Below are 21,361 nucleotides of genomic sequence, written 5' to 3'. Positions count from 1 at the left end.
TAGAAGTTGGTTGGTGTATTCTGAAAGAAACAACAGCCTCTTCTGCTTCTGCTGCAAACTCTTTTCTAGGAAGAAAATGTATTTAGCAAACTCAGGACTGACAGACTGGAAACATGCAAGTTCTTTGCTGACTTCACACGGCAGCAGTCCAGAACACCAAAACTGCATGAAAACATGGAAGGAACTGGCAATAAGGATCAAAAAAGGGGAAACAATTGATACGCACGAGATGGCACTTACGGAGGCTGAGAGGATAAGATGGAGAGAGAGGTGTTGACACGTCTGACTGCTATTGTGCAGTCTCTGGCAATTATAAATCTGGCACTAAGGGGACACACAGAAACACTGTACTCTCCATCAAATGGAAATATCCTCAAGAGGTTGAACTGATGGCACAATTTGATCCAGTCATGAAAGAGCACCATAACTGTGTCCAAAAAGGGACCTCAAGTCACACCACCAGCTACCTTGGCCACCAAATACAGAATGAACTCATTGATTTGTTGAGCAGCAAGGTCATTTCAATAATGGTGAGTGACATCAAGCTGGCAAAATTCTTCTCTATCATCTGCACCTCAGATGTCAGCCACACTGAACAGTTTTCAGTTGTGATTAGAATTGTGTCACTGAAGGAGGAGCCCCACATAAAGGAACATTTCATGGGATTTTTGGAGGAAGAGGAGTCCACGGGCCAACATTTGGCACCCCTGATTCTCAAAAGATTAGAGGAGCTAAAAATTCCTTTCGAGGACTGCAGAGGACAGTCTTATGATAATGGGTCCAACATGAGAGGCAAAAACAAAGGTGTCCAAGCCAGACTCCTGGAAATGAATCCAAGAGCTCTATTTGTGCCATGTGGTGCTCACACATTGAACCTGGTTGTGGCTGATGCTGCTAAAAGTTCTGTCGATGCCACAGGTTACTTTGGCATCTTACACAAACAGACACCTTGTTCTCAGCCTCCACACAGCGATGGGCCATCCTGAAAAAACATGTGGACATCACTTTGAAGATGTGGACTGAGACGAGGTGGGAGAGTAAGGTTTAGAGTGTTGAGCCACTGAGGTATCAGGCAGCAGCGGTGAGAGAGGCACTGATTGAGGTGAGGGATCAAACCAAAGACCCTGTGATAAAGATTGAGGCCCAGTCCTTGTCAGAAGAGGTGGGATCATACCACTTCAGCATCTGTACAGTGGTGAGGTATGACATCTTGAGCCAGATCCAACATGTGAGCAAGCTGATGCAGTCTCCCAGTATGCATATGGATGTTGCAGTCAGTCTTCTCAGAAAGACAGAGAGAGTTCTCAGCAACTACAGAGCATCAGGCTTTATGACTGCACAAACTTCAGCCAAGGATATTTGCGATGGTATGAATGTAGAGGAAAAAAAGACTGAAGTCCACAAAGCGTCACGTTTCATACAAATCATTTGATGAGCCTTTGAGTGACACCCTGAAGAAGCTGGATGTGACATTTTTCAATGTTGTTGTTGATGCTGCAACAGCCCTTCAGGAAAGATTTTCCACATTGGAAAATGTGGGAGAGAAGTTTGGAGTGTTGTCAACCTTCCAAAGTCTCTCAAATGAGGAGCTGACAGAACAATGTGAGGCCCTTAGTATCAAATCAAATCAAGTTTATTTTATATCAGCCCTAGGACCATGCCTCAGGACTACCTGGCCTGATGACTTCTTGCTGTCCCCAGTCCACCTGGTCGTGCTGCTGCTCCAGTTTCAACTGTTCTGCCTGTGGCTATGGAACCCTGACCTGTTCACCGGACGTGCTACCTTGTCCCGGACCTGCTGTTTTCGACTCTCTCTCTCTACCGCACCTGCTGTCTCTAACTCTGAATGATCGGCTATGAAAAGCCAACTGACATTACTCCAGAGGTGCTGACCTGTTGCACTCTCTACAACCACTATGATTATTATTATTTGACCCTGCTGGTCATCTATGACCGTTTGAACATCTTGGCCATGTACTGTTATAATCTCCACCCGGCACAGCCAGAAGAGGACTGGCCACCCCTCAGAGCCTGGTTCCTCTCTAGGTTTCTTCCTAGGTTCCTGCCTTTCTAGGGAGTTTTTCCTAGCCACGGTGCTTCTACATCTGCATTGCTTGCTGTTTGGGGTTTTGGCTGGGTTTCTGTATAGCACTTTGTGACATCGGCTGATGTAAAAAGGGCTTTATAAATACATTTGATTGATTGATTGTGTAATAATTTGATTCTGTTTTTTAAATGTATTTATACAATTTGTTTATATTTGTCTTTGTTACTTATTTTTGATACTTACGAGTCTTCTTTTTAAATATTTTTTTTAATATTTATATCGTTTTAAATGTTAGGATTATTTATTTGTGTTGTTCCAAATGTCTGAATACAAATTACAGGTAGTGCAGAATGGCGCTTTTTTTTTGGCGGGGGCGCTGAAGGGAGCCATACATACTAGAACCGCCAATGCATATGCATGTAGATCTTCTTGAATGACTGTTTCGTGAGCAAATTAGAGCAGATGGTCTTAACCTATATAGCCTCTGTATTCTGTTTCAATCAATGCACATGCGGCCTAGCGGCGCGTGCTGTTGAGTTTTTGCCGCATGATATTTTTTTTGTGGGGGTTATTCTGCTAACCATCTTAAAATCTCATAACAAATTAGTGGTGTTTTGGTGTAACAGTAACCTTATACTGTGCTATTATATTTTGTTATGTTATGTAGAATACTAATGAATCATTATTGGAACTTCCAATACCTTAATTCAACTTTTATCTAACTTTACTAAACGAGCACCATTGTGAGAAGTGGCTCCGGTGTTCTCTGGCAGCACTACACCCACAGATACCCATTTTTGCTACACCCCTGCAGTCCGCAGCACCGAACGAGCAATTGAAGCGAAGCCAATTCTTTTCCCTTGCACAAAATTTGGTGATGCAGAACCGATAGACAACATGTGTGGATGTTTTATGAAAATCTGTTTATATTTGGCCACAGAAACATTTGTGGTTGAACTCGTGTAATGCTAAACAGTTAGGATGCGATTGAGTAAAGTATTGCAAATATGTTGAATGAGCAACTAATGGGCATGGAGAGCCTCACACGTTTGACGAAATTACCTTATATCTTTCAGTCTAATATGGCTATTTACTTAATTCTGTAGCTCTTCATCAGAAGCACGCTTTTTGTAAGTAGTCAGGAGTCCTAACTGTCCTCTCCAAATTTAGCCGGAATTTATTCCGAGAGGATTTGAAAAGTATTGGTTGACTATGGGCCTATATGACGTTGGCCCTACGTCTCGTCTTGCACTGCGCAAAATATCAGATCTAAACGATTGGAGAAGTTTAACATCACCATTAAGCTTAGGCTACCACGTCATTATGATATATATATGCATATATTTCATAAGCGCAACGTGACTGAAAGAGACAGGTTTGGAATATCTGATTTAAATAAGGGACAAAGATACTTAAAAAAAAAGTGGGTGGTGTTTGTATTTGTTGATAAAATGCGGGACACGATTGTTTGGTTGCGGGACAAATATATGCGGGACTGTTCCACACAATCCATGTCCCATGCGTACATGCTGGGTTAGTTTGGACACACATAGACCTACACACACTGACATACCCACAAAATGCACGCTTGTCAGCACTGCAACACATGCACATGTTATGTACATTCCCATGTTCACATGATAGATGTATGTTCTCACTTACAGACACTCATTACAAATCCACCTGCATATATTTACAGTTGAAGTCGGAAGTTTACATACAACACCTTAGCCAAATACATTTAAAAACTCCGTTTTTCACAATTCCTGACATTTAATCCAAGTAAAAAATGCCCTATCTTAGGTCAGTCAGGATCACCACTTTATTGTAAGAATGTGAAATGTCAGAATAATAGTAGAGATAATGATTTAATTCAGCTTTTATTTATTTCATCACATTCCCAGTGGGTCAGAAGTTTACATACACTCAATTAGTATTTAGTAACATTGCCTTTAAATTGTTTAACTTGGGTCAAACGTTTCAGGTAGCCTTCCACAAGCTTTCCACAATAATTTGGGTGAATTTTCTCCCATTCCTCCGGACAGAGCTGGTGTAACTGAGTCAGGTTTGTAGGCCTGCTCGCACACGCTTTTTCAGTTCTGCCCACACATTTTCTATAGGATTGAGGTCAGGGCTTTGTGATGGCCTCTCCAATACCTTGACTTTGTTGTTCTTAAGACATTTTGCCACAACTTTGGAAGTATGCTTGGGGTCATTGTCCATTTGGAAGACCCATTTGCGACCAGGCTTTAACTTCCTGACTGATGTCTTGAGATGTTGCTTCAATATATCCACATAATTGTTTTCCTCGTGATGCCATCTATTTTGTGAAGTGCACCAGTCCCTCCTGCAGCAAAGCATCCCCACAACATGATGCTGCCACCCTCATGCTTCATTGTTGGGATGGTGTTCTTCGGCTTGCAAGCCTCCCCCTTTGTCCCCCATACATAACAATGGTCATTATGGCCAAATAGTTATATTTTTGTTCCATCAGACCAGAGGACATACAAAAAGTACGATCTTTGTCCCCATGTGCAGTTGCAAACCGTAGTTTGGCTTTTTTATGGTGGTTTTGGAGCTGTGGCTTCTTCCTTGCTGAGAGGCCTTTCAGGTTATGTCGATATAAGACTCATTTTACTGTGGATATAGATACTTTTGTACCTGCTTCCTCCAGCATCTTCACAAGGTCCTTTGCTGTTGTTCTGGGATTGATTTGCACTTTTCGCACCAAAGTACGTTCATCTCTAGGAGACAGAACACGTTTCCTTCCTGAGCAGTATGACTGCTGCGTGATCCCATGGTGTTATTACTTGCGTACTATTGTTTGTACAGATGAACGTGGTACCTTCAGGCGTTTGGACATTTCTCCCAAGGATGAACCAGACTTGTGGAGGTCTACAATTTTTTTTCTGAGGTCTTGGCTGATTTCTTTTGATTTTCCCATGATGTCACGCAAAGAGGCACTGAGTTTGAAGGTAGGCCTTGAAATACATCCACAGGTACACCTCCAATTGACTCAAATTATGTAAATTAGCCTATCAGAAGCTTCTAAAGCCATGACATCATTTTCTGGAATTTTCCAAGCTGTTTAAAGGCACAGTCAACTTAGTGTATGTAAACTTCTGACCCACTGGAATTGTGATACAGTGAATTATAAGTGAAATAATCTGTTTGTAAACAATTGTTGGAAAAATTACTTGCGTCATGAACAAGGTAGATGTCCTAACCGACTTGCCAAAACTATAGTTTGTTAACAAGAAATTTGTGGAGTGGTTGAAAAACGAATTTGAATGACTCCAACCTAAGTGTATGTAAACTTCCAACTTCAACTGTACATACTCATATTAATATTCAATGTTGGCCCTTTTACCTTTACACTCATATCCTTAAGTCTTTAAAACTTGAAACTGAATTTCCATCTCAGACAATCTCAGACAATGCTAAAAGCATGGGGGGGAATAAAACATCACTCTGAATGGTTGATACCTAACTCACAGACCCAGAGCAATATACTGTATAATCAGGGTATCCCTTTCCTCTTTCTAAAAAATGAACCTAGGCAAGTCAGTTAAGAACAAATTCTTATTTACAATGATGGCCTACGAACAGTGGGTTAACTGCCTTGTTTAGGAGCAGAACAACAGATTTTTACCTTGTCAGCTCAGGGATTCAATTAACCTTTCAGTTACTGGCCCAACGCTCTAACCACTAGGCTACCTGCCGGATCCAACATGGTTACCTATAGATAGTGTCAGTCAGATCCAACATGGTTCCCTATAGATAGTGTCAATCAGTTAGATCCCACATGGTTCCCTATAGATAGTGTCAGTCAGTTGGATCCAACATGGTTCCCTATAGATAGTGTCAATCAGTTAGATCGCACAGGGTTCCCTATAGATAGTGTCAGTTAGTTAGATCCAACATGGTTCCCTATAGATAGTGTCAGTCAGCTAGATCCCACATGGTTCCCTATAGATACTGTCAGGCAGTTAGATCCAACATGGTTCCCTATAGATAGTGTCAGTCAGTTAGATCCAACATGGTTCCCTATAGATAGTGTCAATCAGTTAGATCCCACAGGGTTCCCTATAGATACTGTCAGGCAGTTAGATCCAACATGGTTCCCTATAGATAGTGTCAGTCAGATAGATCCCACATGGTTCCCTATAGATAGTGTCAGTCAGTTAGATCCAACATGGTTCCCTATAGATAGTGTCAGTCAGTTAGATCCAACATGGTTCCCTATAGATAGTGTCAGTCAGTTAGATCCCACATGGTTCCCTATAGATAGTGTCAGTCAGTTGGATCCCACATGGTTCCCTATAGATGGTGTCAGTCAGTTGGATCCAACATGGTTCCCTATAGATAGTGTCAATCAGTTAGATCCCACATGGTTCCCTATAGATAGTGTCAGTCAGATCCAACATGGTTCCCTATAGATAGTGTCAGTTAGTTAGATCCCACATGGTTCCCTATAGATAGTGTCAGTCAGTTGGATCCAACATGGTTCCCTATAGATAGTGTCAATCAGTTAGATCCCACAGGGTTCCCTATAGATAGTGTCAGTTAGTTAGATCCAACATGGTTCCCTATAGATAGTGTCAGTCAGCTAGATCCCACATGGTTCCCTATAGATACTGTCAGGCAGTTAGATCCAACATGGTTCCCTATAGATAGTGTCAGTCAGTTAGATCCAACATGGTTCCCTATAGATAGTGTCAATCAGTTAGACCCAACATGGTTCCCTATAGATAGTGTCAGTCAGATAGATCCCACATGGTTCCCTATAGATAGTGTCAGTCAGTTAGATCCCACATGGTTCCCTATAGATAGTGTCAGTCAGATGGATCCAACATGGTTCCCTATAGATAGTGTCAGTCAGTTGGATCCCACATGGTTCCCTATAGATTGTGTCAATCAGTTAGATCCCACATGGTTCCCTATAGATAGTGTCAGTCAGATCCAACATGGTTCCCTATAGATAGTGTCAGTTAGTTAGATCCCACATGGTTCCCTATAGATAGTGTCAGTCAGTTGGATCCAACATGGTTCCCTATAGATAGTGTCAATCAGTTAGATCCCACAGGGTTCCCTATAGATAGTGTCAGTTAGTTAGATCCAACATGGTTCCCTATAGATAATGTCAGTCAGCTAGATCCCACATGGTTCCCTATAGATACTGTCAGGCAGTTAGATCCAACATGGTTCCCTATAGATAGTGTCAGTCAGATAGATCCCACATGGTTCCCTATAGATAGTGTCAGTCAGTTAGATTAACATTAACATTTAAGTCATTTAGCAGACGCTCTTATCCAGAGCGACTTACAAATTGGTGCATTCACCTTATGATATCCAGTGGAACAACCACTTTACAATAGTGCATCTAACTCTTTTAAGGGGGGGGGTTAGAAGGATTACTTTATCCTATCCTAGGTATTCCTTAAAGAGGTGGGGTTTCAGGTGTCTCCGGAAGGTGGTGATTGACTCCGCTGACCTGGCGTCGTGAGGGAGTTTGTTCCACCATTGGGGTGCCAGAGCAGCGAACAGTTTTGACTGGGCTGAGTGGGAACTGTACTTCCTCAGAGGTAGGGAGGCGAGCAGGCCAGAGGTGGATGAACGCAGTGCCCTTGTTTGGGTGTAGGGCCTGATCAGAGCCTGAAGGTACGGAGGTGCCGTTCCCCTCACAGCTCCGTAGGCAAGCACCATGGTCTTGTAGCGGATGCGAGCTTCAACTGGAAGCCAGTGGAGAGAGCGGAGGAGCGGGGTGACGTGAGAGAACTTGGGAAAGTTGAACACCAGACGGGCTGCGGCGTTCTGGATGAGTTGTAGGGGTTTAATGGCACAGGCAGGGAGCCCAGCCAACAGCGAGTTGCAGTAATCCAGACGGGAGATGACAAGTGCCTGGATTAGGACCTGCGCCGCTTCCTGCGTGAGGCAGGGTCGTACTCTGCGAATGTTGTAGAGCATGAACCTACAGGAACGGGTCACCGCCTTGATGTTAGTTGAGAACGACAGGGTGTTGTCCAGGATCACGCCAAGGTTCTTAGCACTCTGGGAGGAGGACACAATGGAGTTGTCAACCGTGATGGCGAGATCATGGAACGGGCAGTCCTTCCCCGGGAGGAAGAGCAGCTCCGTCTTGCCGAGGTTCAGCTTGAGGTGGTGATCCGTCATCCACACTGATATGTCTGCCAGACATGCAGAGATGCGATTCACCACCTGGTTATCAGAGGGGGGAAAGGAGAAGATTAATTGTGTGTCGTCTGCATAGCAATGATAGGAGAGACCATGTGAGGATATGACAGAGCCAAGTGACTTGGTGTATAGCGAGAATAGGAGAGGGCCTAGAACAGAGCCCTGGGGGACACCAGTGGTGAGAGCACGTGGTGCGGAGACAGATTCTCGCCACGCCACCTGGTAGGAGCGACCTGTCAGGTAGGACGCAATCCAAGCGTGGGCCGCGCCGGAGATGCCCAGCTCGGAGAGGGTGGAGAGGAGGATCTGATGGTTCACAGTATCAAAGGCAGAGCGACCTGTCAGGTAGGACGCAATCCAAGCGTGGGCCGCGCCGGAGATGCCCAGCTCGGAGAGGGTGGAGAGGAGGATCTGATGGTTCACAGTATCAAAGGCAGCCGATAGGTCTAGAAGGATGAGAGCAGAGGAGAGAGAGTTAGCTTTAGCAGTGCGGAGCGCCTCCTAGATCCCACATGGTTCCCTATAGATAGTGTCAGTCAGATGGATCCAACATGGTTCCCTATAGATAGTGTCAGTCAGTTAGATCCCACATGGTTCCTTATAGATAGTGTCAGTCAGTTGGATCCAACATGGTTCACTTTGGAGAATGTCAGTCAGTTAGATCCAACATGGTTCCCTATAGATAGTGTCAGTCAGTTGGATCCAACATGGTTCCCTTTGGAGAATGTCAGTCAGTCAGTCAAACAATCAGCATGGGTACAGTTAGGACAAGGTGTTCCTCAAAAGGCAGAGGTCACAGCTGCTGAGTAAGGAAGACTGAACCAGTGTTGAGGTGTTTCAGACTGTTTCAAATGGTTCCCCTGTCCCCTCTGCTCCACTCGGCTTGGGTTTCTCATGCTGGGTGGCAAGAAACACTCTTGACGTGTAAATATAACCAAGTTGAAATGTTTAAAAAAAACACACTCCTCAGCTTGAAATACCACAACCCGCACCATCAAATTTCTAGCTTTCCTGTGGCGCAGCTGGCTAAAGGTGTTTGATGGGCGGTCACATGTGTATGCGAGACCGAGGTTCCAATATTGAATAGCAGTGTGGGCTCATGAGGAAGGAAGCTTTACTGTTGAGCAGCAGCATGAAATCTGTTACAGAACCTGTCTCTGTTTTAGCAGGTTTAGTACACACACAATACTGGAGGAATGCTCTGTCTTCTATGCATTTCACACACATAAAGTGTGTTGGAGTATTACAAAATTAATGAAATTCGCTATGCCATTCTTAACGTCTGAAGGTTTAAGCAGTTGGGGGTGTTCTACTAAGCTAACATATGGAATTGTTTTTATGATGGTCATACCATGGCTCATTTAGCTATTTGATATGGAATTTTATGACCCCTTTAGGTATCAACAAGAAATAGAATAATATTATTTGATAAAATATTGAATTTGGACTTTACTACTATAGCCCATAGAAACGCATTGAATAACCCATTCACAAATGGCAAAAAAAGACAGTCAAAAAATGTATCATAAGGAATAAGGTTTTGAAGTGTCTGTCTTATATCTAGGAGATCTTATATCTAGGAGATATAAGAACTCCCTCCATACTTCCATTCAGTTGTATGGGTTCCCTTTAGACGAGTCCCGTGACACCTGTGGGGGATGTAAGCGTAAAACAGACAACACCATCGTGTTCGTGCGAGTCTCATATGAGTTTTGTAGGCCAACCCGTTCGTGAGAAGACCGATTTTCGGTTTGTCTCATCGTGGTCTGACAAACACCGCTATAGCTCAGCCACCTTCCACCGCAGACGTGGAAGGTCGACAGGCGGATGCGGTGGGTTGAGACGCAGTACAATGCAAAATCTGTTAGCTCCAGTTTAAATTGACGGATTTCGATGGTGAGTTAATTATTATGTTACTTAGATTGACGCACGGGTGACTCTTAAGGATTAACAATAGTTGTTCCTTGTAGAAACAAAATATTTTCCTTATGACACTTTGTAACAGTGTCTGTTTTGTGGTGTAAGTCTGCCATCTAGAGGATACATTATGGAACTGTCAAAGGTCTATAACCACAAGTATAAAGTGTTTCTGTAAACTATGACTACTAATAATATTGAAACGTATTTATTCCTTTGTACTCTGTCAGGAGGAAAGCCATGCTCATAAACAACTTGTTTGCCTTCATCGGAGGAGGTTTGATGGGCATGGCCAAAATCAGCCGGTCCTTTGAGATGATGATCCTGGGACGCTTTGTCATCGGTGCATACTGTGGTGAGCACTCATCCTGCAGATTTAAATGATACTTTTCAGTGGTGTAGTAGTAGTAGATGGCCTATATTATTTTCTATGAATAGCACTAAAATTCCAATAACCGGTGAAATAGTTCATAGGAATCACTATCGCTGCTCATTTGTTTGGTCTCCAGACCTTGGCATACCAGTTTCTGAACCTTAGCCTAATGATCTTTCCTCCAGGGTTGGCATCAGGGCTAGTGCCCATGTATGTGGGCGAGATAGCGCCTACAAGTCTGCGAGGTGCTTTGGGCACGCTCCACCAGTTGGCGATCGTCACAGGGATTCTCATAGCACAGGTACAGAAGCTGAGCTTGCACAATGTATTTAACAACATGACAGTGAATCTTGTTTGTTCTACACAATATATTTATATCTGAACCTGCATTAATGTTCTCTCTCTCATTCACTCTCTCTCTCCTATCTTCATCACTCTTCTCTTTCCTCTCTCGCTTTCCCTCTCTGTTACCCCCCTCGTCCCTAGGTCCTAGGTCTGGAGTCTTTGCTGGGCAGTGAGGAGTTGTGGCCAGTGCTGGTGGGTGTGACCGTTCTGCCCACTGTCCTGCAGATGGTGCTGCTGCCCTTCTGCCCCGAGAGCCCCCGCTTTCTCTACATCATCCGCTGCCAGGAGCACCACGCCAAGAGCGGTGAGGATCAAGTCACGACCGGCCACGTCCCAACACTTTCTAGTGGCGTCCTTTCCTCCCTTATCTCCTTTCCTTGCCTATTTTTCTTCATGATTGATTGGAGAGGACTGCAAGTAGATCAGGGGCAGGGATTGAATTACAAACACACCCCGAAACCCATCTGAAGTTCTCCGCTCAGCGTGATTCTCATTCCCACTCTTCGCCAGGCTTGAGGAGGCTGACCGGGAGGCAGGACGTGGGGGATATGCTGGCGGAGATGAAGGAGGAGAAGAGGAGGATGGACATGGAGAGGAAGGTGTCCATCGCAGAGCTCTTCCGCTCCCCCATGTACCGGCAGCCCATCATCATCGCCATCCTGCTGCAGCTCTCACAACAGCTCTCTGGGGTCAACGCTGTGAGTACTAGAGAGGGCAGGGGAGTGCAGTAGGTGTGTGTATCACCTGATGATGAGTATTTTCAAATACATTCTCTATCTGGAGTCCTTAGATTTCATCAAACAATGAAAGAATGCCAAAGAAACACAATTACATTGGGATCATATTACAATAAGGGTTGGCATTAGTCACATCTCTGCATTGCTTCAAGCTTGACCCCATTCCATGACCAACCATCCTCTTATCTTCTCTCCAGATCTTCTACTACTCCACCAGTATTTTCCAGAAGGCAGGGGTCCAGAGCCCTGTCTACGCCACTATAGGAGCCGGCGTGGTCAACTGTGCCTTCACTGTGGTCTCGGTACACAAGCAGGCCCTGTTTCCAGGCACCTCCATTACTGTTTAACTCCTACACCTTTATCACTGAACAAACAAGATAGCGTAGTGGGTCGACCCAACCTTAATCTCGTTCCCAGACACTCCCGCCCACATGCGCTGAGTCTGGTGGACCAACGCTTCAAACTTGGCCTTCCTGAGCCAATACAGAACGGGAGAAACTCCCGACTTAATCTACCAATTAATCATCTCCCAGAACACCTTGCCCCTTCTCTGTACGTGTCTTGTGCAACTCTGTTTACGGTGCCACGCCTCGCAGTCTTGTGATTCACTAAAATGAAATTATGATAAATACCTTACTTAGTAAGGTCACTCTAGGAATTCTATAGGTCACTCCCACTAAGGCCAACTTTAAATCGTTGATGTCCCAGGTATATATGCGCTGTGGGATGAGGTTATCTCAACCTAGGGCTCTATTCAATCCGTATTGCGGAAGTTACCGTTACAACGTGATGGAAATTTAAAGGTCAATGTTCCCACGTTAACGGAGTCTGCATTCATGATAAACGCTGCATATGTCGGCTCAATCGGAAATTACCTTTACATTTATATTGTACAATCTGTAACGCTTCAGGTTGAATAGAGCCTTTAGTCTTTCTGCCTTCATCAAAAAAGGTCCGATTTGTTGATTAATGTATTGATTGTATTGGCTGGGTTGAGGGTTGACCTTTGATTTGAAAATGAAAACACGTCTTTAAATCATCAGCTTCACTTTCATGTTTCATTCTGTAGAGAAAGCTCCCACTTACAATAGTCTTTATCCATGACCAAACCAGACTGGAGAATGCCTTAGACCAGTGGTTCGCAAACCTCTCCTCGGGGACCACCAGACTTTTCACAATTTTGAACTAGCTCACCTGATTAACCTATTCAAGGTCTTGATGATTAGTTAACAAGTCGAATTAGGTGCAAGCTCTGGAATAGATCAAAAACATGGAACGGCTAGGGGTCCCAGAGTAGAGGTTTGAGACAAACGCCAGTTGGAAAAGTTCAGTCAGAATCATCTGCTAAGTTTTGTCTCAATTAGAAACGAGTGAAAATGATCCAGGCCTGTTGTTCCCTGTTTGTCATCCTGCTCTCGTCTAATCAACAGCTCTTCCTGGTGGAGAGGACGGGCCGCCGGACACTACACATGCTGGGGCTGTCCGGAATGTGTGGCTGTGCCATTGTCATGACGATAGCGCTCGCCTTATTGGTCAGTCCTTAATGAATAGCAACAAACTCATTAGCCCATTCACGGAATCATGTACACATAGAAATAAAATACTAGAAGGGGCACCCCATTCAAGACAGAAGCCATAATGGGTGGTATGGCTATTTCTATTCATGTACCTCTGGCTGAACCATCACCGCCTTTCCCTTGGCAGGACAGTGTTCCCTGGATGAGCTACATCAGCATGCTGGCCATCTTTGGCTTCGTGGCCTTCTTTGAGGTGGGGCCTGGCCCCATCCCCTGGTTCTTTGTGGCTGAGCTCTTCTCCCAAGGCCCCAGGCCCGCTGCGATGGCCGTGGCCGGATTCTCCAACTGGACGGCCAACTTCATTATTGGCTTTGGCTTCCAGTATCTCGCTGTAAGTGATCACTTTGTGTGTTTGATTATTTTTTTGGGACCAGGAACCTTCATTTAGGACTTTAGTATTGGTTTTAATGATAGGCGAAGCTGGCATACTCTGGATTGGATGGTGTCTGACAGACATGGACTGATGAGTAAATGTCTTCTCAATGATACACTAATGAATATGCCTCCCTTTCTCTCCCCCTCGACCTCTCTCCTTCCTCCCGCTCCACAGGAGCTGTGTGGGCCTTATGTCTTCCTCATCTTCGCAGTGCTCCTTCTCTTCTTCCTCATCTTCACCTTCTTCCGGGTGCCGGAGACACGGGGCAAGACGTTCGACCAGATCTCCGCCTCCTTCAGCCAGCACCTACCCGCCATGATGGACCTGGACATGGAGCTGGGCAAGCGGAGTACAGAGCTGGACTACCTGGGGGGGGAGGGAAGCCTTGACTAATGGGGTCCCATGGGGGAACTGGGGAGGGCAATCTGAGTAGGCCAGACAGACTCTTGGTTAGGCAGGGAAACTCAGAGGGCTACAACTGGGTACTGGGGGTGGGCTGGGGCCTAATTCAAACACATCCTTTGAGTTGTGTTTAGGCATATCAAGCAGGGAGAGTAAGGTTGGCTTGTGGTTCAAGGAGGTGGAATGGATTTGTAACTGGGCCCGTAGTTGAGAAATGGAGCTTGAGGGAGATATGTTGACAGGAACGGGTTGCTCGAGGAAAAGGTTGTGCAACATTACAAAGCATTGCACCAACTGAACATACCCCAGAAAGGGTGGAGGGTGAGTGATTTTTATTACCAGGACAACCCATAATGGGTGATCGAGGGGATGATCAGGAACAAGAATAAGGTTTCTGAACTTTGAGGCATTACCCCCACCCGGGTGTACATATGCTGATGGGGTGGAGATTTGATTCAGAGAATGCGCACAGATGTTCTATGGAGAGAGGCTTGGAGGTATTTCTGCACTTTATATACAAAAATGTCAGCAGTTTTCAGATTGATAGCTGGTTACAATAGCAAAACAGCTAGTGTGAAAACCCATGTACATTTTTAGTGAGCAAAGCTATGGTGTGGCGTTGAGTGATTTATTTCCGAGTTACTGTAAGTTTCTGGTGTCTGAGGGCTAACCAGTCTACCGCTAGCAACCCACTTCTCCTTTGGAAGTATCCCTAAACTTGATTTCACAAGATGGACAGCTTTAACAGGACTCATTGCACAGCCTACAGAGAAGTTAGTATTAAAAATAACAAATTATGTACATAGCGTGCTGGTTTGATTGAAATAATGGTACAAGGGTCTACAAATACTCAAACTTTACCCACTCCAATATGAGTATGTCTATGGTTTCTATGGGGTAGTGCACAATATTAGTTGAATTGGTTGGTTTTGACTGCTACTGCATCAGCAATCTGTCCCTGAACTACTACACGTATGTGCTGTCCATTCTGTACTGGTTGTGATTGTACAATTGTCTTTGAAGATTTGTATTGAACATAGCGAATGTCATTTATATAGTGCGAATATTGATAAAGTATTCTGTATGGTTTGTGACAATTGTTCTCATTTCAAACATGAGCATGTTGATGCCCCAACAATTCAGCAAGTCTTTAGTTACTACCATGCCCAGAAACAGTTCAAATTGAATACAAATATTGCAATTTAATGTTCCAGCTTTTATCAAGTGTGTGTCTGATGGGCCAGTTTCAGATTCTACTGGAGTTGAAATTTAAGAAATTCAATTACTTACTGTTTTTATCCCACTAAAATGAGATTCAAGTCCGACATATTTTACATTTCCTGGTGCGTATTGTGGACATTAAAGACATGACTGCATTGTGGTTTTTGCAAACATTTATCGACATTTATATACTGACATTGCACATAATCCCCTCCAAAAGAAAAGCACATAAAAATAAGTAGAACAAAAATGACTTTAAACCAACCCCTAGCCTTGATTTTCCAAATAGGGTGTGGGCTGCAGCATGTTAGAAACTAGGGGGGTGGCAAGGTTCTCGTCGCAACTCCTGGACCACTACCCTCACACACGCTTCGCTTTCCTCATCATCGAACTTAAATAGCGGCTGGGTCCTCTACTGCTCATGCCCATTCTCAGTCAATTAAAGTAAACTAGCTGGGGGTTTGTGGAATAACTGGGCATCCAAGCAGGCTTTTAAATACTTTCTTTCCTCTAGATCTTTCTAGGTGTATTTTAACATTTATGAATAGACACGCAACTCCCTCCCATCCCTTGCTTCCCCCATATGCAGTGTCTAGCTAGACAAGTGGTGGGGGGGGGGGGGGGGGTCGGTAAGGTGGGTTAGGGGGGATTGGAGAGAAGTGCACAGTGGTGGGTGTGGTGAGATGGGCTCGGTCCCCCAGCTAACCCTCCCTAGGACCTAAAGAGAGCGACAGGGGGAGAGAGACAGATGGGCAGAGAAGATAAGGGGAGAAAGGCAGGTAGGTGAAAAAAAAGACAGGCAGGGGCAAAGACCGACAGAGAAGACAAGGGGGAGAGACAGACATTAACACTTAAACCAATAGAAGACAATTAATGCCAAGACGTAAGACTTCTAACAGGCAGTGGGTCCCACAGGGTTTGAGCCTTCAATTGGCGATTAATTTACAACTGCAATATAGGTGGGCTTTCATTGAACACAAGAACGTCCCCAAAAATATAAAGTCATTAGGAAAAGCATCTTTAACACCCGGTTACCCATTTGGACCGCAGGTGCTGACCATCCTTCAGAAGACTCATGCACTTCCTCTGAAAAACCATATGTTGAAAAACTAACTAAATATCACATACTAGTGACAACAGCAACGAGATAGCCGCGTCGCAGTTTTTGTAGTAGTAATGCAAGAAGTGCAACCCTCCACCCAAACCCTCAAGGGCTGCGCCAGTTTAGAGTGGGGTCCCACCTCTTGTCTGGGGTCACGTTACAGTCCCATCATGGGCGTCATTCTGTGGCTGCGGGAACTGTCGTGGCAGGTGGCTGAAAAAAATACCTTTTAATTTACTTTGTTGAAACATAACTAAGAGTCAATATTAATATATTGACTACATGCAGGAATGCCTACTGTAAAACAGTAGCCAAGTTAAGTACAGTTACAACAGTTAGTAAAAGCAAGAGGGAGTATTGAATGGACTTTGGGGTGCCTCTTACCTCTGGTGATTTGGGGGAGGACTTGGGGGACATTTTGGGGGAGCCTTTAGGGGAGGACTTGGGGGAGGCCTTGACATCGGCTGGCTTGGCTGTCTGAAGGGGAGGGCTAGGTTCCGAGGCTAGCTTATCTGGCTTTTCGGGCTTCTCTGTCCCATCCTAAGATATGAAAAGGGGAAACTTAGCAACGTAATATTGTCCTTGTATTATTTTGTACAGGGGCAAAATTTTGTATCGCAACATTACATAGGAAGCACTGAGCCGCTCACTTTAGAGACAGTGTTAGACTCCGAGTTCCTCTGCCTGCGGCGGCTGAACTGTCGGCGGGGCTTTTGGCTGTCTTCGTTGGCCTGCTCCCTGTTTGTCTGCTGGCCCTCCTGGGCCTCCTTCACCACCTCCTGCCCTTCTGCTGCCTGGCCCTCTGAGGTGGCAGCACCCGCCTGAACCTCCCCGGGAGGTGGGCGAGGACGGAATGGCCTGAGAAGGTTAGATAGCATGGAACAAAGTCAGATTTACAGCCAAATAGGCCAAAACTACTCCATCAAATCTTGGAATACTAGCCTATGGGCTAAAAAGCCATCCACAAACTGCTAAGATCTATTGACATGTGAACATCCCAAATACATTAAAAAATCCTACACACAAAAATGCCATGTCAGTCTCACCTGCGGTACTGGGTCCTAAACCTGCGCGGTGGAGGCCTCTGCTGGTCGCCTTCTGCTCCTCCCTCCTGTTCCCCTGGCTCGCCCTGGGGAGAGAAGACCACACAACACTTCAGGAGGGAAAACAGATTACACAACTGATATGCACAGGTGGGAGATCCAATCCTCCTCAACTACTTCTCCATTTGCAAACATTTAAAAACGGAAAAGTCTAAAAGGGACCCTTGGGACGTCCCAACTGACTTCACCCCATTGAAGTTTAAATTTAAAACAGTTAAGTTAAAAGTAAGGTTTAGGGTGGGGACATCCATTTAGGAACTGGACAGGCGGAAGCAACTTCCTGGAAAAAGTAGCAGTAAATTCCATTCACCATTTTACTTTCAGTTGGTCTGTTTTTCCTCTTCAAATAAGTCAAAATGGAGAACGGACTTTAAACATGTGGGGTTGCAGCTTTTTATCCATCTACTCATCACCTCTTGCCCTTCCTGTCTAGGTCGGCGGGGCCTGCGCCGTCGTGGTGCGGGCCGCTCTCCGTCGTGCTCTCCTCCACCCTCCGAGGTGGGGCCTGCGGTGCCGTCGCCCTTCTCTTCACCGGGCCTGGGGCTGCGAGGGGACAAACGGCGGCGGAAGCGGCGTTTGTTGGGCGCGTACCGACTGCCTTTGACGGGAACGCCACCAGGCCCCGTCACGTTGGCTGCCTCCGAGCCCTGAGAGGGGGAGAGAGAGAGCTTGTAGGAGAGATATTTAAAACAATGATGTGCAATTCAAACAGTTTGAGTGACATTCAAATTAAAGGGATAGTTCACGCCAAAAGCTAATATTTTCCATTCATTTGAAAAGTAACAAACGGATAACGCAGCAGCCACACAACTTATGGCATGAAACTGAAATTGGCATAGGACTATGTCAAAAGCACAAAAAGAGCTAACAAAGTTTGATTTTGGGCTGAACTATCCTCAAGACTTAATAATGGAGGGTGAAAAAAAAAGATCGTCCTTACAGGTTTGCCTACCTTGGCGGCCTCGACCACGTCAAACTCTACCACCTCCCCATCCCCAACACTGCGAAGGAACTTCCTGGGGTTGTTCTTCTTGATGGCAGTCTAAAAACATGGATTGGATGTTGTGATACAGGGTTGTATTCACTATGCACCAAACACGATAAAACAGTGATGACTGCCTGAACATGTCCAATAAGAAACATTAGTTTTCATATTGTAAAACGTTATGCTAAGATACGCACAAATGAATGCAACCCAGTGGTATGAAGCAGCAGGTGCGCTTTGTGACTCGGACTCTATCTTGCTTGGCTTACCTGATGAACAAAGACATCCTCTTTGGTGTCGTTTCTGAGGGGGGAAAATGATCAGTTATGACAAATCCAATATGACCTAACTAAATCCATGTTAACGTGTCATACCAGTACTACAGAGCACATGCATTGTGTCAAGTTAAATGCCCATTAGTTTACTTTCCAATTTCACATTTGACAGCCACATTACACAACCACATTCCACCACATAGCAGGGTACCTGTTGATAAAGCCATATCCATTGCGCACGTTGAACCACTTCACGGTGCCTTGGACTGCGGTGGCTGCAACAACAGTTTGATTAAACAATGTCTCAAACAGCAAAGTCAAAAGAATCAATGACTGTGAAGCTGCATTTGAGGTCTTGAAAGGGAACGCCTAATATAAAACCTAGTACATTTCTCCATTATCGGAACTTTTATCAACCAAAACGGTTCAAGCTAGGCTGCAGGACATGCCGTGATTGTGCCAATCATTAACAATACTTGACTAGAAACCTACTGACTATGTCAAGTGGCACACGTTGTGCTTACTGTGCATAGTTGTATTACCATTTTAACATTGTAGAGAGTTGATGAATAAGTGCCAACTTTAACATACCTAATAACTTTGTTGGTGTAACCAAAATCAATGGCAAATGACACCTCAATTGGAACGTGTAACGAAAGCTTGTCAAATAATTTACACCAATGCCACTGAACATTTAATGAAAGTCCAGTTCACTTGTCAATGCTTGATTGGCACGTTAAACTTTTGACCTAAAGGACTGTCACATGGTGAAATCAGAAGTCAATCGTTGATCAAGATGACGTACACCTGTGAAAAACTCCCTCCCCCTTTAAACACGTGACATTTGATGAGGTGAAATTAGGGTCATATTGTGACACCATTATCCTACATTCAAACACGTCTATACGCGACAACTCAAAATGTCGGTTTGAATAATTAAAATTGATAACGCGTGTGTATCTAAACAGGCCGGCACATTACCAACCACACAAACCCACGAGGGGTCAGTTGCGCAAATGTCCTACTTTTAGTCTCACAATTAAAATATATGCCCTTGTTGAACAATATTTGTATCAACATTAATGTCAGTCTTAAAATTGGAGTAAGCAATTAATACAATTATATTCATCCAAGTCCTTACGTAAAACATGAGGCACGTGGAACTTGAAACGAAACTCCAAAAACTACTTAGGATCAGCACAACTTGACCTGGGTGTACAATGTGCGCTACTCCCATAGATTAACATCCAAGAGTTACAAAACCGACATGAGTCACTGACACATACGCACTTCCCAACTACCCAATCTGTAGTCCTACTGACATATTTTAAGTAATGATTTGAGGCACAGCCATGTTCTGGCTTTAGTGCGTGGCCATGACGCATAGGTAAATCCAAACTTATAACGCTCAAAAATTATTCAAACTTTTGTCAAGGAAGATATTTTTGTCACTAGTAATTCCACTTCACCTACCTATAATTTTTCTCTCCGGCTGTGGCTGTTCTTCCACCGGAGCCGACGGTGGGGCGCTCTGCGCTTCTGCGTCGGTCATACTCTCACGGATGAACGTTTACGATAATGTCCCCTCTCCAAACTTTGCTCTGGCCGCCACCGCAAACTTTTTATCCCGACAACCTCCCGGGATCCACGATGTTAACCGCGCCCTCATTGGTTTCATAGTAGCCAATCCAGGAGCCTCATTAGCTCAGCAAGGAAGCCATTTGGAAGGGCGTAGGCCGCAAAAAAAGACAGGTTTAAAATAAAAGCAGGTAGAGCAGGACAAATGACAGCGCGCAGAGCGGAGCCCCCAGATTGTAAAGAGACTAAACAGGTGATAACCTGAATGAGGTGTTATCAGTGGTGGAAACAGTACTCACAAGTCATACTTGAGTAAAAGTAAACATACTTTAATAGAAAATGACTCAAGTAAAAGTGAAAGTCACCCAGTAAAATACTACTTGAATAAAAGTCTCAAAGTATTTGGTTTTAAATATACTTAAGTATCACTAGTAAATGGAATTGCTAACATGTACTGAAGTATCAAAAGTAAAAGTATTAATAATTTCAAATTCTTTATATTTTGAAAACCTGACAGTACAATTTTCAAGTTTTTTTATTTTTAAATTTACGGAAAGCCAGGGGTACATTACAACACTGACAATAATTTACAAACACAGCATGTGTTTAGTGAATCCGCCAGATCAGAGGCAGTAGGGGTGACCAGGGATGTTCTCTTGATAAGTGTGTGAATTGGGCCATTTTCCTTTCAAAATGTAACAAGTAATTTTGGGTGTCAGGAGTAAAAAGAACATTATTTTTCTTTCAGAATGTAGTGAAGTAAAAGTTGTCAAAAATATAAATAGTAAAGTCAAATACAGATACCCAAAAAAATGACATAAGTAGTACTTTGAAGTATTTTTACTTAAGTACTTTAAACCACTGGGTGTTATGCATGTAGCCTCTCGTGACTGTGTGGACCAGAGTGCATATCCTATATGATTGATAAATTATTCTGAAATAGTCAATAGCATGCCATTGTCAAAAGTGTAATTCATGTGTGCTGGTCTATCATAATGGGTTACTAGGCCTACTAGGTGTTACCCTCTCCTATGAGTAAATGGCTTAGATTTCTTTAAATGCGACAATAATGTACAAAGTCGGCTAGCCTAATGCCTACTTAGGCGTACCTTAATTGGTCAGTCAATA

General features: G+C 44.2%; 2 protein-coding genes across 7 annotated transcripts in view; one reads left to right on the top strand and one right to left on the bottom strand.

Annotated features, from left to right (window-relative positions):
- LOC129835173 (solute carrier family 2, facilitated glucose transporter member 4-like) overlaps nucleotides 1-15,055 on the top strand; it is a 35,191-nt gene extending 20,136 nt beyond the window's left edge. The window contains exons 1-9 of one of the 2 annotated variants that reach the window (XM_055900606.1): nucleotides 9,840-10,138; nucleotides 10,390-10,514; nucleotides 10,718-10,833; nucleotides 11,019-11,181; nucleotides 11,388-11,575; nucleotides 11,812-11,916; nucleotides 13,045-13,146; nucleotides 13,319-13,522; nucleotides 13,742-15,055. In XM_055900606.1, the coding sequence (XP_055756581.1) occupies nucleotides 10,400-10,514; nucleotides 10,718-10,833; nucleotides 11,019-11,181; nucleotides 11,388-11,575; nucleotides 11,812-11,916; nucleotides 13,045-13,146; nucleotides 13,319-13,522; nucleotides 13,742-13,960 (1,212 nt within the window). In that variant the 5' untranslated portion in view covers nucleotides 9,840-10,138; nucleotides 10,390-10,399 and the 3' untranslated portion in view covers nucleotides 13,961-15,055. Of the gene's footprint in view, nucleotides 1-9,839; nucleotides 10,139-10,389; nucleotides 10,515-10,717; nucleotides 10,834-11,018; nucleotides 11,182-11,387; nucleotides 11,576-11,811; nucleotides 11,917-13,044; nucleotides 13,147-13,318; nucleotides 13,523-13,741 lie in introns of those variants that run through there. The other variant, XM_055900605.1, reaches the window with a different exon arrangement.
- Nucleotides 15,056-15,345: 290 nt separating this feature from the next.
- On the bottom strand, nucleotides 15,346-20,293 carry LOC129835174 (Y-box-binding protein 2-A-like). 5 transcript variants are annotated; one of them, XM_055900608.1, is made up of 10 exons: nucleotides 20,129-20,293; nucleotides 18,867-18,930; nucleotides 18,650-18,683; nucleotides 18,336-18,437; nucleotides 17,809-18,063; nucleotides 17,339-17,421; nucleotides 16,943-17,150; nucleotides 16,677-16,832; nucleotides 16,432-16,505; nucleotides 15,346-15,908 (listed from the first exon to the last, which is right to left on the bottom strand). In XM_055900608.1, exons 1-9 carry the CDS (start codon nucleotides 20,205-20,207, stop codon nucleotides 16,470-16,472), a joined length of 1,017 nt encoding a protein of 338 aa, XP_055756583.1. In that variant the 5' UTR covers nucleotides 20,208-20,293; the 3' UTR covers nucleotides 15,346-15,908; nucleotides 16,432-16,469. The 5 variants fall into 5 exon arrangements, with proteins under 5 accessions (XP_055756583.1, XP_055756582.1, XP_055756585.1 ...); XM_055900607.1 differs by having other exon boundaries at nucleotides 15,346-16,505; XM_055900610.1 differs by having other exon boundaries at nucleotides 15,346-16,505; nucleotides 17,809-18,042.
- Between the last annotated feature and the right edge of the window lie 1,068 nt (nucleotides 20,294-21,361).

This window comes from Salvelinus fontinalis, chromosome 36 (assembly GCF_029448725.1).
Source record: "Salvelinus fontinalis isolate EN_2023a chromosome 36, ASM2944872v1, whole genome shotgun sequence".
NCBI classification, from domain to species: Eukaryota; Metazoa; Chordata; class Actinopteri; order Salmoniformes; family Salmonidae; genus Salvelinus; species Salvelinus fontinalis.
Note: the sequence above shows the minus strand (reverse complement) of the source record. Positions and strands in the feature narration are given on the sequence as shown.

What these genes read in the sequence shown, in the direction of transcription:
- LOC129835174 (XM_055900607.1), bottom strand. Translation starts at nt 20,207, where the DNA reads ATGACCGACGCAGAAGCGCAGAGCGCCCCACCGTCGGCTCCGGTGGAA. An exon ending in GGATATGGCTTTATCAACAG is followed by an intron (nt 18,684 to 18,866) that starts GTACCCTGCTAT and finishes TTCCCCCCTCAG; the next exon opens with AAACGACACCAAAGAGGATG. An exon ending in CCTCCCCCAAATCACCAGAG is followed by an intron (nt 16,506 to 16,676) that starts GTAAGAGGCACC and finishes TATTTTTTTCAG; the next exon opens with CCACCTGCCACGACAGTTCC.